The sequence below is a fragment of the Lepidochelys kempii genome, chromosome 8 (assembly GCF_965140285.1).
Source record: "Lepidochelys kempii isolate rLepKem1 chromosome 8, rLepKem1.hap1, whole genome shotgun sequence".
Taxonomy (NCBI): Eukaryota; Metazoa; Chordata; order Testudines; family Cheloniidae; genus Lepidochelys; species Lepidochelys kempii.
In genome coordinates this window covers 73,703,674-73,723,164 of record NC_136387.1, presented here as the reverse complement: position 1 = coordinate 73,723,164, position 19,491 = coordinate 73,703,674, and the positions used below count along the sequence as shown (strand labels likewise).

General features: G+C 39.6%; 1 protein-coding gene across 6 annotated transcripts in view; it reads right to left on the bottom strand.

Annotated features, from left to right (window-relative positions):
- Nucleotides 1-19,491, bottom strand: part of ARHGAP29 (Rho GTPase activating protein 29) — a 94,221-nt gene that overhangs the window by 13,357 nt on the left and 61,373 nt on the right. For 4 of the 6 annotated variants that reach the window (XM_073357006.2, XM_073357009.2, XM_073357010.2 and 1 more), the window contains exons 4-15: nt 14,219-14,315; nt 13,795-13,867; nt 8,922-8,988; nt 8,285-8,422; nt 7,944-8,008; nt 7,224-7,334; nt 7,042-7,122; nt 6,545-6,733; nt 6,123-6,260; nt 4,213-4,403; nt 945-1,111; nt 151-279 (exon numbers count right to left, since the gene is read on the bottom strand). In XM_073357006.2, coding sequence (XP_073213107.1) covers nt 151-279; nt 945-1,111; nt 4,213-4,403; nt 6,123-6,260; nt 6,545-6,733; nt 7,042-7,122; nt 7,224-7,334; nt 7,944-8,008; nt 8,285-8,422; nt 8,922-8,988; nt 13,795-13,867; nt 14,219-14,315 — 1,446 coding nt within the window. The remainder of the gene's footprint in view (nt 1-150; nt 280-944; nt 1,112-4,212; nt 4,404-6,122; nt 6,261-6,544; nt 6,734-7,041; nt 7,123-7,223; nt 7,335-7,943; nt 8,009-8,284; nt 8,423-8,921; nt 8,989-13,794; nt 13,868-14,218; nt 14,316-19,491) is intronic. The other 2 variants (XM_073357012.2, XM_073357013.2) reach the window with 2 other exon arrangements.

The window sequence follows — 19,491 nt, the reverse complement described above, 5'->3', positions numbered from 1 at the left end:
AAAATACAACCTGCCCAACTGCGTATTCTCAATATGGGCTCAATCTAACTTCCACTAAAGTGAATCGGAATTCTTACATTGACAAAGAGTCTCTGGGTTAGGTTCAAGGAGAGGATTTCAAATCCAAGTATAATTGGGAATGAGCTGTACCTGGACTAGCAGATGGAGAATCCATGGATCGTGATTCACTGCTTCCTCCTGCACTTTCAGAGTCACTGCACATTCCTCCACTTTGGTTGCCAACTGACCACGATCTGAATGGTGGGGGTCCTCGCACTGCTTTAAAAAACAAAACACTAAGACCTAAACACAGCCTGCTGTGAATGCTCTTACCTGAGGGGATCTTCAAGCAAGGTTGTAGAAAAAGAGGAATATTACTGCAAGCTAAGCCAAGTTACATAAAAAAATCTCCACTGAAAATAAAGTTGTTGCATGTATTCTTGAAAAAGTTTTACAGTATGTATAAAAACAAGTTTTAGAAACTTGCCATTAGTCATGTTTTAGTGACCAGCTGAAACCAAAGAGGTATTCTTTAAGCGTTAGATTAAAAAGCATCTTAAAAATTGCTTGTTTTACTCTATTATTGAAACAAACATTTTAATACATAAATTTATTATAAGGATGTGCCGTGACTTGCATTTCACTGGTTTTGGCAATGACACTAGATTGCTCAGCTAGTCAGTTTTACAACCGATTTATATGCACTAGCACACATGCCGTGTTTAGGATGCAAACAAAGCTTTATTTAAAATACAGCTTTTTTTGGCTAAATGCTATATTGTGGGCCTAAGTTACTTACCAAAGCTCTTCTAAAAAAATGTTGGTACCTATTACCTATCATATGGTACATCCAATTACTGGCAATTGGACACATCATAGTCACACCTGCTTAAGATGACCTTTCTATTTAGAAATGGAAGCCTAATGAAATAGGGAAAGCCTACCTTGGATATCTGTGCTGCTGGAAGACCTCTTCTCCCCAGGTTTTTGGGAACGACAGTAAGATGGGCTTCCAATATCTTCTAAAGACTGGGTGGGAAAGTCTCCTGAACACTGGGATAAGTTTCCATGTGATGCATGGGCACTGTTGGTTAGTTGTTTGCTAAAAGCCCTTTAAACAAAAAAAGCCACTCATTGGAAAGGGGCCTGAATACAGTATTCAATTAAAAACTCCCAAGGCATTAAAATGCTTAATATTTTTACCGTTCACATCAATGGCAATCTCAGTGTATCATGGCAAATATTTAGGGCCAACTATTGCTTGTCAATTACATCAGGGGAGTCACACCTATGTAACAGAGCAGAATTTGGCTCTTGGTATTCACGTACCAGTAGTACTTCTCATACAATCAATCTTTGAAATGTCTCCATGAGGTGATTATTACCCCAACTTTGCAGATTGTGAAGTTACAGCAAAAGTTAACATATTTGTCCAAGACTAGAGGAATTCAGTAGAGGATCTGAGATTAGACCTCAGCAGTTCCTGCCTCCTAGTCCTGTACTCCCCTTTCAGGCTTTGTCTACACTGGCAAGTGAACGACAAAGGTTTTGTCGTTCAGAGGTGTTACACCCCCCTGAAAGACAAAAGTTTTGTGAAGGAAAAGTGCCAGTGTGAACATCATTTTGTTGGCAGGAGCGCTCCCCGCGCTCATTGGGGGTGAAAGATTTTTGTCACTGGGAGAGCTGTTTCTTGCCAACAAACAGTGGTTACACTGCGTGCCTTTTAGCTTTGAGCAGGGGGCTGGACTAGATGACCTCCTCAGGCCCCCTCCAACCTTGATATTCTATGATTCTATAACTTTAATAAGGATCAGAACAGTTAGACTATTTACTATATTTTTAGGAGTACATAAGAGACTTCACAGTGCTGCAGAAAAATTCTAGTCTGTGGTAAGTCTGCTCTCAAGATGCAAGGAAAGAAAGCAGTTAATCTAATTAGTCTAAAACACTGAAGCACCCTAAGGACAAAATGGCTTACTGGCCAGCTGTAGCCTTAGGAAAGCCTGTGCTTAATCAGCTCTCCTCTACCCAGGAGAAGGGAATTGTTTTGAAGCCTTCTTTACAAGAGAGCAGTTACAATAGAGTGTTTTGGTAAATACAATTCTGAAGAAGAATTAAAAGTGACCATTTCAAGTGCACGAGGAATCACAAAGCCATGTGGAAAAAAGAGTAGCATGGTGTGGAAAAAAAGAATCAGCTGTGAAACACACAAACGCTAGGAGGTACATATGCAGTGGTTTTGGAATGCCATTCTCCTACTGACTTTTTGGGTATTTGCATAGCTAAAGCCCCTTAACTCTGAAAATTCACGAGTATGGGTCTAAATTAATGGAAGGCAGGACATTTACAGACAAGTGCTAAGAATCTCAGCCTTAACTTTGAATTTCCTGGCGTTGGCTGGTGCAAGTCGGACTCAAGCATTACCTTTCTGTATTTAGTTTCCCTTTTGAAACAGGATGACAACACTTTCATGTAGAACTGTGAAAACAGAGTTTGGAATGGCTATTTTTGCTCTTAAATTGTGAAGTGCCACAATGACAATTTTACACTGAGTTTAAAAGACTGAAAGGCATTTAGCCTATTGACGTGCTCAGTTGAGATGCTGTTTTGCAGTCTTTCCAGTAAAGCATGATACATAACCAGAATTCGAGGTGAAACAGTAAAAGTTCCCATAGTACCCAGAAAATGGTACTCGTGTGGGGTAAGTGTTCTAATACAGTTGTGATTAAGGCAGCCATCCCAAACTCATGCCAATAAAAGCTTTATGTCATTATTAACAATTCGTTATTACGGTAACATCTAGGCTACACCAGATCAGGGCACTATTATGCTAGAGGCTGGACAAACACACAGTACATTCCATTTATTAGTGATGCTGATATTAACTTAAATTTAATAGCAACATTTTGTCAGGAACCAATCCCATCTCATTGACTTTAACTGTTAATGGGATTTGGATATTGGCAACAAGCATGTCACTTTCTAACAACTTTGGGGGGGGGGGAGGGGCGGGGGCTCGGAGGAAAAGAAAGGCCACAGCCAGGTTTGTGGGGCTGCAGGGAAGGAAGTCCTGGGGCTGAATAGAACCTTCCCTTGCATTCTCTAGGCTGCGTCCTGCCCTGACACCAGTGGCTTGAGCCCAGCACGTCCCAGAACTTTTTCCCCTGGCTGCAGCAAACGTGCCTGCAATTGGGGACCCACCGGCCACACAGGAGATAATAGACTGGGGCACCTGCATCCCTCCCCAATGGGGGGAACCCCTGCCGGAGTCCTGGCACTCTGGGCTCAGATGGGAGACTGCAGGCAGGGCAGCAGCAGAGAGTAGGACTGCAGTCGGATGTCAGGGCACTGAGGGCCAGTGGAGGTGCACAGTACCTCTTCCTGCACTCTCTAAGCTGCGTCCTGCCCTGGGGGCCCAGGTTCTGCACATCCCAGTACTTCCTTGGCTGCAACCCTGCAGGCAGGTTTGCAGGGCTGCAGCCATGGAAAGTAGTCCTGGGGCATACCAAGCACTGGCCACAGGCAGATCTGCAGGACTGCAGCCACAGAAGGCATGTCCCACTGCTTCCTTCCCTGGCTGTAGCCCTGCAAACCTGCCTACTGCTTAGTAGCTATTTCCAGATAATGGCAACTTTTTGCTGGGAACCGAGAGGTTGCTAATAAGCAGAATCTACTGTACCCCAGAAATACTCCATGCAACAAAATGCTTGAAAACCTAAGACAATAGACAGCCATGAGGATGTGGGTGTCAGCAAAAGCTGCACAACCCATGTACTTCTGATACCTTCTCTCACTTCCACCTTCCAAGGTTGCTTCACTAAACTCACGTTCACTCCTGTTACAGCATGTCTTACAAACTACACAAACAGTTCAAGATCAAGCTCTTTCATATTACCAAATAGCTACACCTAGGCATTAGCAAGTTGATTCTAGTGATTGAATCAAAACAATTTATTTATGTTCTCTCTAGTCCTAGTATAAATAAAGGGGAAAATACAACACTCGGCTGGGGATTTTAGTTATAGCATTGACGTACTAATTTAACGTAGTTACTGGATAATTCAGACGGGTGTAAGTCACAACTCATGGTAAAATGGCAAGTTCTATTATACTCTTGAATGAATTTTGTTTCACTGCTAGGTGCATCCTTCTGTAAACATTTTCCTCACATTTAATTTCAAGTAAACAAGTGTCATTAATATTAGCTCTCACCCATCGACCTGGGAACTCTGAATTTCAAAAGAACCTGATTCAACAGGAATGTCTTCTTTCGGCAAGCTTTTCACAAACTCCGAATACTGCTGTCCTGGGTCATAGAGCTTGGCGTTCTCACAGAGCGTCTGACAGTTAACTGGAAGAGATACAACCTGTGCATGCTGCATTTGGAACAGGTTAACTGTTGCCTGTTATGAAATAAAGATTAAAATAAAGTTTGGGGCATTTAAAAACATTTACGAGACAGTTTATATGTAATCCGCCCCTAAGTTAACTTTTATTAGGGGAAAAAAATTATTAACCCACTTTATCGAGGACTCAAACAAGCTTGCCAACTCTATCATTATAAATATTTTCTAATACTGGACTAGTCAGAGAAAACCCATGCTCTGGGTGTCCCTACACCCCTGACTGCCAGAAGCTGGGACTGGACAACAGGTGAGGATCATTTGATAATTTCCCTATTCATTCCTTCTGAAGTATCTGGCACTTGTCACTGTCGAAAGGCAGGGTACTGGGATAGACAGACTGTTCTTCTGACCCAGTATGGTCTTTCTTACGTTCCCCAGGTTTCCAAGCACTAGTTGTACCCTCTTTACCCTCAATGTCCCAATCCACCTTCCCTGTACATCTATCCCACCTCCAGCTGCTGAACACAGCACCAGTGTCTCTCCATTTGGATTGGTGTGACCAGCAGAGCTTTCTGTTCCTCCCATCAACAGGACAATAGCCTCTATCAGAGTGAAAGATTGGGAGTTCCAAACCCAAGTTGGCCTATATCCTATATTTTAAGGTAACAGATGACAAGATTTTCCCCAGGATGCAGACTAATTTAAAAGGATATTGGCTGAGGAGGTCTGCAGAGGGATCAAAGAAGGAATCCTCTCCTCACAGGCCAGGAAATAGGAGCAGAGCCACCCCTCATGTCTGCTACTGCAGCCTCAGGGTTACGGTAATCACTGCTGCACTTCCACCCTCCTCCAGAGGGGATGGATTCTTGCTTTGTAGATTCATATACCCGTGGCTCCACCACCATTGCTGCTTTGCACTAGCAAGGAGGGAACCCCATACAGCTGAGTTTCACAATGTGAACAGATCTGGGTCCCATGGGTAAGTATATAAATACTATGTAGCAAAGCTGTTGTCCTCATTGGGAACTGACATATCTCCTTCTCCTCCTCTGTATTTTGTCTTTTCTAACAAAGTTTAAAATAGCGAGTTAGTCTGCATAGTAGATTAGTCATCTAAAAGACCAAAGGAATGGGGCTTAGCTTCTCTCCCTCCTTCATCCGTCCTCAAACTAGTACCTGACTGATTATATTAACATGACAGCTTCTAGCCTTATGGAAGCAGCATTTCTAAATACAATCTCCTTTTTGCTTATGCAGGCCTATTGAATTTCATATATTGTAGCCAATCAAAACTGAATTAATGGCAGCTTCAAGCACATCAGTGTTAATGGGTTCAGAAATGTACTTGTGTTAAGGTACTAGCTTTCATTTTGTACTCTTGAACATGGAAATGTCTTTTCTAACCCTCAAACGAAAACATAATTGGAACAAAAGCTGTACTCATGAGTAACAGGCACAAAGTAAACCCAGGGCAAAGGTGCTCTGCAATGATCAGTGGTGTTCATATAGAAGTTTACAAAAATCCCATCTACATTTAAAATTCTTGCAAGGCAGTAGTTTATGGGACCTTTCTATTATTTTCAATGGGATGCCACTACCACGAAAAAACACATTATTTTTAAGTAGTCAGCACTGTAAGCTGCTATTCTTTTACTCTGTTACCCCTTAGGTAAGTGTATCAACACCCTACTCCCATGAACAGCTATTTAAAGGTTATTTTCTAAAGCCTGACTTTCTTTTTGAGTTTAAAAGTAGTTTTTTAAAGGGTCTCCTTACAGCTTTAAGGGTAAGATCACACTGAAAAACAAGTTCCCGAAGCTGTGTTAAGGTATCACTTTTGAAGCTTTCCAGATCATTTCGCTTTTCTTCAACTTCTGCCATGCTGGCTTTGTAGTGTTCACAGGCCTCTTCAGCCTAAAATAAAAATAATAATAAAAAAAAAAAATACTGCAAAATATAGGCAACTGGTGGACCACAGAGCTTTGGTGCCAGAAATAAGCTAAGAAAAATAAAAATGGATCAGCAAGCTTGTAACTGAGGGTTCCTATAAAAAAAATTAATATCTAAAAAAGCATGGATTACGGTAAATTACAAGCAAAACATGGGCTTACTTCCCTCTCATTGTCCAAGCACAGGCAAAACCCAAGAACACTGTCATTGCAAAAAACACTTTTGGAATAAGCAAATAGAGCTCTTACTTTCTGAAGAGCCTCCTCTTCTAGCTTTCGCTTTTTCTCCAACTGTTTGCTGACATCTTTCACAAGACTGCTGCTTGAACTCAGATGTTCTTCCTCAGCACGACTGGTGGAGGATTTTGCCTTCTCATACTCCTCTTGACGCTGCAGGTACAGTAGCTTTGCTTTTCTTAGCGTAGCTTCTAGTTCTTGCTATACAATATACAGTGCAAAAGAAATGAAAATCTCTTTGCATCAAACAATGTAATTATGCAACTGGAAAAGAAGCTGCTATGTAAATGCCTCCATTTTACAGTGCTGACTACAAGCAACATTTGAGGAGCCTACACCCTACAGCATAACCCTATGGGTTATGAACTGCAGCCAATGAAAGCTGTGGGTGGCTTAATATTGGTTTAGCTGTCTAACTTTAGGCACTCAAGTTTGTAATTTCTGGCCTGTATATTGAACAACTTTTGAAAATGTTGGATACTCAGTGTTCAGTACACAGAAATACCAACCATTTTCTTCTGTTCTCGCTGCCAAAGTTCCTTGATCTCTTTCCTTTGTTTATCCAACTCATTTTTTCTTCCTACGAGAGGCTAGATCAGAAAAAATTTATAAGCTATAATAATGAAGTCATATTTTGTTAGAAACTATGCTGCTATGCATTGTAACAGTTACACGAGAAATAAAATTTTACCTGCACAAATTTGTTAGTCTGGAGAGCAGCTGCTGTTTTTTGCCAAAGCTGACTATTCTCAATATCATTTTGAAACGCATTTATGAATATGGATTGGAATGGCATGTAATCCTAGGATTAAAACACAAAAGAAACTAGTAACATTGCAGGGTAGAAGAGGAGGATGTAGTCATTCCAGATCCTCTTAGAATTGAACTAGATCCTCAGGTTTTTGCATGTGTGAAACCCAGAATGAAAGCTGTAACATGAAGGTTATTGTTATAATTTTTCTCTAACAATTTCACTTCCATTAAGAGAATACTTAAAAAGAGAAGGTTCAAACAAGTCTAAATTTTGTGGTTATTAAGCACACCGAAAAGCACCACACAAAACAGAAGCATGATGCAAGGTAGCTTTTGTAAGGAATGTAAGGAACTTTTACTGAAGTTAATTACATAAAGACCGCTCTATACTTCCAATAGATATGTTTGGTCATCAACATTTCCACACACAGTCAAATCAGATTCAGAAGGGTTGAGCTGATAATTTGCCACATAATCTCCTGTGTATTCACTTATACAAAAATTAACTCTTCAGTGCCCAGAACTGGGACTTCCAAGAGCAAGGAATTTATTTTAATTTTGAAGTTGGATACCAGCCTAAATATCCCATTTGGTATTTATTTAATTTTTTAAAACTTAAGAGAAGTTTTTAAAAAAATGGAATTAATGGAACACTCACCTGGGGTCCAACAATAGCTTTAACCGTTTCAGCCATTTTTGCTAAGTTTTTAGCACATTCCACTTCTGTGGGGGGAAAAATTGGATTTCACACAATAAAAGTTAATAGTATCAGCAACATGAAACTTTGTTTGCATTCTTATTTTAACAAAAAAGGGCAGACACACCATCTTCATTTTGTTACAATCTTTCAATCGCAGGAAATGGGTAACAGTTCTATTCACTTCAGTGAAACAGCTCCTAATTTAGAAATCAGATTACTGACAGCCCGCAGCACAAGCCTGACACCAGATTTAATTCCACCATGACAAAGCTGATTACATGCCAGAAAGAGCCACTCACCCAGGCTAAGTTTTCTTTCAATCCATGCGACTACATCCTTGGCATATTTTGACCAAGCTTTAGCATAAGACAGGGCCGACTCAATTCCACTGTCATTTCTTAGGAGCATGCTATCGACCTCTTCAGCCCGAAGATGTCCTGAAAATAAAATGTCAAATGCAAAGAAGTGAATTTTAGCCATGACCACACACTGACAGCGAAGCCAGTATAAGCCAACTGTGAACACTAAAGCAGCTCTGATCTAGAGTAGTTTTTTAATGCTAGTTGACTCTAAATAGGACTGACAGGGGTTTTAGAACAAATTAAAGGGTCACGGTATTTTATCTTGCCTAGCTGTATGGTCAGTATAACTTTCTTAAAAAAAAAAAAAAAAGGATAACCAAAAACACACTAGTCGCAATTACACACAAATGTGGCTCAGTGCTAATCCATTTTTTCCAAAAAGTTAATAAGCACAAATATGGATTCTCTCTCAAAATTTAGATTCCTGAATTAATTTTTAGTCTTAATCTTAATATGCCCGATTAAAAAACCCCTGAAGTATCGAGTTTATTTAGAGAATAGTTCACAGATATGAACATATGCAAGACAGAATGTACAAATAAAGAAAGATGCTCATTCATGTAAAAACATCTACCTGTATCTTGAACATCTTCCCGTTCATGTAGTGATCCCACAGACTCCACAGAAAGGTTTTCAAAAGACTTGCAGGTAATAAAATAAAGTGTGTTAGAGCAGAATAGTCAAACCAAGGACTGAAAGCATACTAACAAAACAAGAGGAGCTACCTGCCTTTAATGTTTCATAATTTATCACTGACACAGCAAGAAACAGAGCTGGGCTGCTAACTATTCATGCTTAAGAACTTTTAAACTCCTGAAACAGTTTAAATGCTAGGGAATTTTTACTTGTCTTTTAAACATTTTTGAGCAGTAGTCTTCTCATTGTTTAACAAAGCAGTTGACATTTACTGAATCCGCACATCCTACCCTACGCACAGACACACACCTTTCAGCAAATCAATGGAGTTCTGGACAAGAATCAGGAAAGGGACAGAACTATGATAAACTTTTCCCCCACCTGCTCACCAGTATTCATTATGTACATTAAGGCTAAGTATATAGACTTCCCAAAGAAGCGTTATGAAAAATCAAAAGAACCAGATAGAATTTCATCCAATTAATATGCTTAATGCTCATCATTATCAGAAAGGTTTCTGCTCTATCTAAGAAGTTCTCTTTACTCCGCCCAGGAAATTTCCTCCAATACTTCATTTACCCCTGTCTACGTTAGTTTTGTAAATGACTAAATTAATCCAAACAAATTCAGGCAGCAGTTTCATGGAGAGTATAATATAGAATATAGAAGACACAAATGTAACTGCAACTTACTCTGAGTGTTTAAGAGAACAGATTTGAATAAAACCAACTGTGGTGGATTTGACACTGGACACAGACTTAAGGTTAAACATATTATAACAGAGGTTCTCAACCTTTTTCTTTCTGAGGTCCCCCCAACATGCTATAAAAACTCCATGGCCCACCCGTGTCACAACTGTTTTTCTGTATATAAAAGCCAGGGCTAGCATGAGTGGGTAGCAAGCAGGGCAACTGCCTGGGGCCCCATGCCACAGGAGCCCCCACGAAGCTACTTTGCTCAGGAGTTGGCTTCAGCCCTGGGTAGTGGGGCTCAGGACCCAGGCTTCAGCCCCATGCAGTGCAGCTTCGGCTTTCTGCCCTGGGTCCCAGTGAGTCTAATGCTGGTCCTGCTTGGTGGACCCCCTGAAACCTGCTCACAGCCTTCCAGGGGCCCCCAGACCCCTGGTTGACAACCACTGTATTATAAGATACCAATAGTAATATCACCATCAAGCTTTTTATATGGCACTTTTATCTCAGCGCAACTGACCATGGTAAAGTCTACTAAATCACTGCTCATTCATCCAGCCTCTTCCAACCCATAATATGTAAGATGTATATCTGACTTCAAACATCGAGAGGGAATTAGAAATTACACAGGCAATCTTCTAACGGTTACTGTAGACTAGAGAGCCCCCAGTCCCATAACAGAGTGAAGTCACTACATACCCTTCTACTTAAGTAGGGTTTTTTGTAGAGGGGCAGGAAGAAAGATATTCTCAGTGCAATAGGAGAAATCTATCCAAAGCTTCCAACCAAGAAGGTCTTGCAAGCAAAAAGGCAAAGGAATGCAGAATTTGGATCAAGTCAAAGACACGTAGTGATCCACTGCCACTCAGGATCTCTATACATTTCTCTGATTTCCTTCAGACTTTGGACTGGCAGGGTCTTCAAGTAGCTTATAAGTGGCACACAGCCTCTGGAGATGGATGAAGGCACAAATGTAAAAAGTTTGCCTTGCATCAGTGAAGGGACACCTTTATGAAATAGAAGTTGTGATTACATTTTCATCTGGAATGGACCTCTAGGCACCAGATCATCCTGGTCCAGACCCTCAGCTATTCCACTCCAAGTGCCAAAGTTCTTTCACCATATTCCTAGTACATCTAGTGATGGAGCCTTGCCAACTGCCGTAGGTAGACTCATTTCTCAACTAACCTCTGTCAGGTAGACTGTCCTCTCTTCCCACTTCTGCCCTCCCCACTCAATAAAGAACTTCTCTTCTAAGCTCAAGGGAGATCCTTTTGCTCATTTCAACTATTCTGAGGAATTTTTCCTTATCCTTTGTTACTCATTCACTTGTTAAGAGTAGTAAAGGTAGTAGACTTGCCTCTTAGTTCCTCTGCCAAATCATACGGTTTTTCAATCCTATTTTCTGTTTAAAAACCTATGTTTTGCTCCCCTGTTTTGCCTCAATTTGCATGGAACTGCCTGTCGCTATATGGAAAACAACAAAAATCACTCTACACAAAGTGTATATTGGTGTATTTGGCAGCAAAGTTTTCTACTCTAATCTTTTTCAGCTACGGGTGTTATTTTTAGTCACATCAGATAAAGTTTCAGACAAGAGGGATTTGATTGATATGTCCATGTTAGTTTAACCATCTGTGACAAATAATTCCTATGTTTCTTCCCAACTCTGTTCTTTATATTACGGACTGCGGCAAAGTGTTATTTTTAAATATGCACGCATACAATGACCTGGATCACATGCACTTGTATACACAACCATAATTTAGGGTGCATGTCCAACAAATCAAGCTTCTCCAGCTGCTCCATCTAATCATCCTCTCTCCCATAAGGAAAGAAAAGGATTAAAAAAAAGGGGGGGGGCCTTGAAATAGTGGTGAAACCTGGTGACCATTATGAACAGATATGATAAATTAGAGTCCCATAGTCATCTTGGTGCAGTTTCACTTCCTCCCTGGTTTTCTTCTTGCCCTGACATTTAGAAGTGTGCCGTCTTTGGCTCTCTTAACCAATTTCTGCATTTTTGTCTCTATAGGACTCATTTTATTCCCACAGATTTACTCTTATCCTGCAACTTCCCCATTCCTTAAAAGTCCCCTTTTTCCTCTTACAAGACCTTTAATAAAAACGTTCAAGTAATTTCCACATTTTTCATCCACTGGTCTCATTACAGAATCCATTACTGCTATGATCTGACCCGCTGACGAAGCAAATGATCTTAATGAGGCTTGTATAATTAAGGGTTTGTGGGATTGGACTTTTTGCTCTACACTTTATGTTATTCTTCAGTAGTCTCCCTTTTTTTAAGATTCTGCCCAAGGCAAACTTCTTAGCAGGTCCCTTACTCTCTACAACTTTATCTATTAAGATACACAAAATTAAATAAGAGCTACACAAATTATGGGTACTTGGTCTAAGACTCCCGATCACCTCCAGGTTTAAGACATTCTCCCCTTTATCTTTTTCAATCATCATAAAAATTAACCCATTCTAGAAACTAAGCTAAACTTTAAGCATCACATGAGTAACTGAAGAAACACAAGCACTTCTAGAATTTAATTTGCAACAAGAGTTTGAAAATAAGTTTATCTATCAAATATGTTTACTTGTTTAGACAATTTTTCTTCCTGATTTTTCTAACTTTTCAAATGGAGATTAAAATCAACCATAGCCTGTTTCAGTTCTGGTAACTTCCTGGTTCAGGTTTTGGTAGCACTAGTTTTGTTAACAGTTTTGCAGACAGGAATACACTAACTTACACTACCTCGGACTGTCCATTCAGCTTCCAAGCAGAAACCACTGAAAGTTCTTCATGGATTTCCTAAGATTCCAAGGGGGCTTGTTTGCCAGTTAGTTTTATGGCAGGTGAAATCTGCTTTCTAAATTATTTCAAAATTTCTTCATCAGTTCCATTATTGTTTGGTTTTGACTGTCTTTTCATCCCAACTTCATATTTTCTCATTCTCCTAATCATTTAGCTACATGACATTCATGATTTACTCTTTAGGATGCTCTCTGCACTTCCAAAGAAACCATGGTTAAGCACATTTGTCGAGGCCAAAGTATGTTATATAAGTACTTTCCTTGCCTGCATGGACAGAAAAATAAGTAATAATTCTGCGTTCAAAAGTAATTAACACACATCTAAGTCCCTGATTAAACAGTAGCAACATTTTTGAAAAATTTTCCCCACTGTTGCAGCTGAACAAGTGTTAACTTTGGGAGCCCCTTTATGTAGATGGCCCACTGGCTGCCTTATCTAACTCTGTTGGGAACAAGTCTATACTGCATAATGCTGAAAACTGTTACAGTTGCTGGAAGCCTGTCTACATGAAGGCTTCTGAAATTAAACAAACCCCACTTTCCCTAGTGTAGACAAGGCCATGGAGAACAGTGTATTAGCCTTGCTATAACCATAGATCTCTAAAAGTTAAACGCCTCCCCCCCCTTTTTTTTTTTTTTTTTACAGTACAGACAAGAAAACTTAACATAACAAGACTTGACCATAACAATGCTACAGAACTATATTTTAAAGATGTTTTCTAGTAGCATAGACCGCGCCTAAAATAATGCACTTACATTTGAGCTTTCGTTCTTGATACTCTAACAGTTTGGATCATCATATGCACTGATTCTTAACTATATTTTCTTGTATACAATATACACCGGGCATGGCTTACCAAGTTTTTATTTTTTTCCAGCCTGGACAGCACTGATAATATACTACATTTTATATATTTATTCATGGATCATTAAACTTGTGCTCTGTTTCTAGGCCCAAAATGCTTACTTTTAACAAACAGAACCAACTTTTAAAAAAACACACACTTTACTGGAATCAAACAATGTAATTGTTCTGTTGGATAAACTTATTTTAAACGTGAAATAATCTAAACAAGACTGGCAAAAGTGAAACATCACTGGTATTAAGAACATGAAAATATTTTATACAAGGAAGCCTTAATGACACTATAAAATGGCATTTACATTTTAGCTGGTTTAATCATTCAGAAAATCATAAACAAATTAATCCAGAAACAAGGATATTCAAAATAAGATGGAGACTGCAAATTTCCTTTACAAACATTATTCCACACTCCCAAAAGAATGTGTTCAGCCTACCCGACTTCTACGAGATACAGGAAGTCCCAGTGATGAACCATTGTCTACATCTCCCATAAGGAAGTCTGAAACACTGCCATGAAAACAGAAAAAAACTGTTTCATTTGTTTGTTACTTCTGAGCAGAATTTCTACAAGTCACTCCAAACAGAAAGTTAGGTGCATATTAAAGAATCCACCTATTTTTTTAAAAGCTCTGCAAAACAGTATGCTCAAAAATAATCTATTTTATTTTAGCATAGTCAAACTATCAAGTTTTTAAACTATCTACAAGAGCAACAAAATCCCAAGACTGCTCAAGGTGTAGTTTACTTAAGTTCATGTCTCAACCAAACTGTATCCAGAAGACAAATGAATATTTACTATTCGTCTGTATTAATTCTGTTCAGCATTATTCCTTTTAAATTCCAACCTATACCACTTACACGTTTCCAAAGGTGAATGCCAGTGTGTCAATAGATGAAAATATTTCACTGAAGAGTTCTCTCTTGTTTTCTTCATTCACTTCTTTGAAGTTCACAGCTTCGGAAACAAACAGAATCCAAAGAAAAAAGAAATTGTTCATGTTTGCAAAGCATACAGAAAGATTCACACAACAATCTTGTAGAAATCATCTATAGAGAAAGGTAACCCTATACTTCATGAGAGTATATTTCTAGAATTGTTTATCAAACATTATTTAGGAGCAAACTAATAAATGTAACTCAGGTTCAGGGCAAACAGACAAGCACAATAACCCAAAAAACTTCCAAACTGGGAATAAGGTTACCACCTTTCAATTCCCTACATTTCCCTATTCACAGTTAAGGTCTGTGTGGAAGCTCCTTGGGGGAGGGGGAGGAGAGAGGAAGCGGGAGCAAAGGAGGAAGGATGGCCACTCACAGGAATGATTCAGTCACCTACAAGGCAGTGGGAACACACATAAATGATTTAAATATTGATATAGGAAACTGCCTATCTTCCAGGCTGCTCAAGTAAGTCCAAACACAGTTTACCAAAACAAAAGGGCTCCATACAAATATATTCCTATTTCATATCTGAAAACGATTAGATGTCCAGGGAAATACCATACGTTGTTTCCTTGGCAGAAACCTTCATTCACTATTAGCCCTGTAATCTGGTGACCCAGCTTAGTAACAGTTGTTCTGTTCCACTATGCAAGTTGGAGGCAGTGGAGAGTTGAGAGAAAAATCTCTCTACCACCATCACATGTGATTTCAAAATAGGAAAAGGGTAGGGTCGCTCGTCACACTATCTTAGTGTTTAACACTGTAGTATTGGAGCAACTGACCCTGACTAGGGCCTCAAGGTGCTACTGTAACACAAACAATAATGAAAAGGGAAAAATGATTTATTTTGGTAGCTTGTGTCAATACCCTGGGGGTAGAAGTGAACTTCTTACAGGCGTAATCAAAAGCAAGCGGTGGCAGATAGACGAGGGGGAAAAGCAGGATTTTTTCTATCCTACTCCCAAATTAAACCCCCAGCAAGGATGCAAAGAGAAGTTTTCTGTTTCTCTCCAAAATACTCTCCCCTGAACCCGGGGTGGACCTCGGGTAGACAATCTTAGTGATTTGCCCAAGCCAATAGAATTTAGATTAATATCAATTCCTGAAGGCTTAATTGGGCAATGTGAAATTCTGGTTTACCCAGATGCCATAAAGTTTACACACACACCGCACCCCCACCTTTTGCAACATTCATGACCATATTAACCCAACACAAATAATTCAACCTATTTGTATTTGTAGCGCTTCAAACATACAAAAATTTAAATATGGAAATAAACTAGCTGTATGTATTTCTAGAATCAGTAACTCCAACATTAAGTGAAAATTTAATTCATTGTACAGAAATTTCTTAATAAGCTTATGCTTTTTAAGGCTTCAGCCTAAACTACATTAAGGCTTCCTGCCAGATGCTTAAACCCTAATGGGTCACCAAAACAAAGAACATACAGTAAGTAAATCAGGTATTCTCAGACTTCCTTTGTGAAAGGAAATGTTTTCACTAGTGAATTAACACAAATTCATTCCTCCCTCCTTGCATGTACTCAGCATGCCAACTGATTTGCCAAAAACATTTTTAAAAGTGGTTTTCGAAGAAGCTAGCCTGACATTAAGCAGTCCTGTGCTGTATAACAATTCTTTGGCATATGAAGAACATACTGTAATGAAATGGCAACAATAGTTTAATAGTAGTCACATGACAAAAATACCAGCAGTTACTACTGTAGTCATTGTTCCCTGTTAAGATCAAGGTTTCTCTCTCCCTTTCCATGTTATATTGTGTGATTAACATGAAAAACAACGCCTCTGGTACTTCTGAAGAAAAAGAAATACACGCTATAAAGTTCCACAGAGCAAACATATTAGATTACAGGTTATGAGTGGATTTGTAAAAATCAACAGAAGAAAACATTTTGAAAACCCTCAACTTTGCAGAAATAATAAAAGTCTATAAATAAAGTCTTCCAAACTTAATCATTAAGCAACAACATTTAACTAAAGGATTTATGAATTACCATCCATCCATGATTGGAAAAAAAACATTAAAATGCAAGCACAAAATCCTGCCTATTTGAAAAATCATAAAATATATCAACTTATCAAACACAAAGGACTTACCATGAAAATATTTAATAAATCCTCAACCAAAATATCTTCAGAGAAGCAGTGCTTCTCTCACTGTATTAGTGAAACATTTAACATACAACCTCACCCTAAAAAAAGGCTGTCTGCACTAAGAATCAACTTTTCTGTTCCAGGAAAACTCATGCTCGTCTTGTTAGGCCTTCATTTTCAGTGATGGAAAAAACTTTCCCTTTTAGAATCCATCACATTAAGTGGGGTAACAAAAATTATACGACAAAAGAAGTTTCAGGACTCCCACCTCTCATCTAATAAGATTGCCAAAAAATCCTACCAATAAAGTTGGATATAGAAGCTTTCTTCATGTCTCTTACTAGTGCATTGCTGATGTACTTAACATCAACTTTAAACATGCACACTCTTTCCCCAGGACATCCTGACTGCACACAATAGCTACTGACAACAATGGACTGTAGTAATATTTCCCTGTCTGGAAATGGCATCTATCTATAGTGGTGCAAGTTTCAAAGTGAGCATGCAACTTAATAGCATTTGCAAAGGAAAATGTTAATTTTTTTAAGTCACACTATAAAGATAACATACCTGCCATCTAGTGCCTGAAAGGCAATACGTGTAATATATTAAAGGTGAACTGTATTCTTAAAGGAACAAGAGGGATATGTACTAACAGTCAGCTTGACTAACAATCAGGACATTTTAAAACAGATTTCAGATTTTATCTCTTCAAAGCCAAAGAAACCAGAAGCTTAATCCAAATAAAATGCCTAACACAAAACAGACTGTTTGGAACACTATGATTATGAATATTTTTAGAAATAAGAATTCCAGAGATATTCCTGGAGATAGTTACCCATGCTTCTCTAAAGCCAAGAGAGACTTTGAATCTGCTCTTTTGACTGAGGAGATAGTCAAACTATGGTCTCCACTTAAAAGTTTTGTGAGTATAGCTATGTCAGTTAGGTTGTGATTTTTTTGCCGATAAGGATCTTGCCATCCATAGCTATTAATGCAGACACAGTTATACCAGCAACAGTCCTTTTGCCAGTCTGTGTCCACGCTAGGAGGGTTTCCTGGTATAGCTATACTGACAAACCTTATGTGTGATATTCTTCTCTGCAAAGGCTAATTCTACCATACTCAATTGAACAGCCCTAACAATGCTACTACTCCTTTTTCTCAACAAGATGCCTACAGTTCTAGCCTCCCTCTGTTGCCAAATGATTCAGTTACTTATCTATACAACAAGTTCGCACAATTTTGTTTTATCTTCTTAACTGGATGACTCAGGGGGCACACTGGCTTTTGTATTCCAAGGTCTTTAAATAATAGCATTCTAAAGGTAAAATATTTTTTTTCCAATTACTTGAAGCCTTGTAGCTGTAGTTCTTCTGTTCAATGAACTTTCAGTTTAATCTCTGCTCTGAATGTAGGACTTTATTGACAAAACAAACATCAAAATGCCATGAATTCCAAATACTAGCTTATAGTCACCATTCCTTTCATAGGTAGTAAAATGATAGAGTTTGTGTCCATAATTGATTCTTGGCTACAATTTATGCTTGCCTAAAACCCCCATTCTGCAAATTCATACTTTCTTGAAGTCAGTGAAAAAAAATGCAATCAAGTCATACATTAAAGCAGAAGAGATGCAACAACACTCTACACTCTACCTTTGGCTACACTTGAAGACCACTCAGAAGCTATAGCTCAGGGGTGGGCAAACTTTTTGGCCTGAGGGCCACATCTGGGTATGGAAATTGTATGGTGCGCCATGAATGCTCACAAAATTGGGGGTTGGTGCAGGACAGGGTGAGGGCTCTGGCTGGGGGTGCAGACTCTGGGGTGGAGCTGGGGATGAGGGTGCAGGAGAGTGCTCCAGGCTAGGACCAAAGGGTTCGGAGGGCAGGAGGGGGATCAGGGCTGGGGCAAGGGGTTGGGATGCGGGAGGAGGTCGGGGTGCAGGATCTGGGCAGCGCTTACCTCAAGCAGCTCCCGGAAGCAGCAGCATGTCCCCACTCTGGCTCCTATGTGGAGGTGCGACCAGGCAGCCATCCCTGCCACTCCCATTGGCCGGGAACCCATTGGCGGGGGAAGCATGCGGAGCCCCCCGAGCTGCCCCTATGAATAGGAGCTGGAGTGGGGACATACCGCTGCTTCCAGGAACCACGACACACGTGGAGCGGGGCAAGCCCGTGACCCTTCTTCCTAGCAGGAGCTCAAGGGCCAGATTAAAACATCTGAAGGGCCTGATGTGGCCTCCGGGCCGTAGTTTGCCCACCCCTGCTAAAGCTATTAGCGCATGTACAATGTGGTTGCTGGTCTGCTTGGTGGTAATAGCCATAAGGAGCCTTTTAGACCTAATCTTCTGGCACCAGCTTCCTATTTACTTCTGAGCAGGAGTGGCAATTGTATGTGATTTTCAAGCCAACTGTTTGTAGATTCAGCGCTAGGACTGGGCATTTTCTAAGAGTGCCCTCAACACTGGAATTTGCTTCCTAGCTGATCTAAAAAGAGGACTTGTCTGCACCTGCCTTAGTTAATTAGGGAACACTAGGTTTAATTGTGACCAGCTGACAATTGTATAGGAATAGGAGAGACATATCATGCTTATGTCATCATGATGGCATTTCCCAGCATAGCTGTTTCCCACTGCCAGTTTGTTACTTTTAGCAGCTGATGGAAAACAACTTTTTTCCTAAGCTTTTGATTTAGGATGGATGCGTGAGTATTGGCTTATTTGAGCTCTCTTTACTTTGTTTCTTAATACACCACATGCTCACTGCATGCTGTACATCTGCCTTTAGAGGCATCACTAAGTGCATTTTAGGAATATAAAATTTTTCATAAATGTTTAAGGACAAATGTGTATGGAACATTGTTGCAATATCATTTGCTAGAGATCATTAGGGCAAAAGCACATTGTAGCTATTGGAAGGTCTAATCTTATATTGCAGTTAATCGTGGCAGTTTTTATCTTGGTATATTGACTGACACAGGAAAAACCACTTAACTAAAAGTAAACTGAACTTCCATATTCATATATTGAATTCGTTGAGATGCTGACATATTTCTATTAACAACACGAT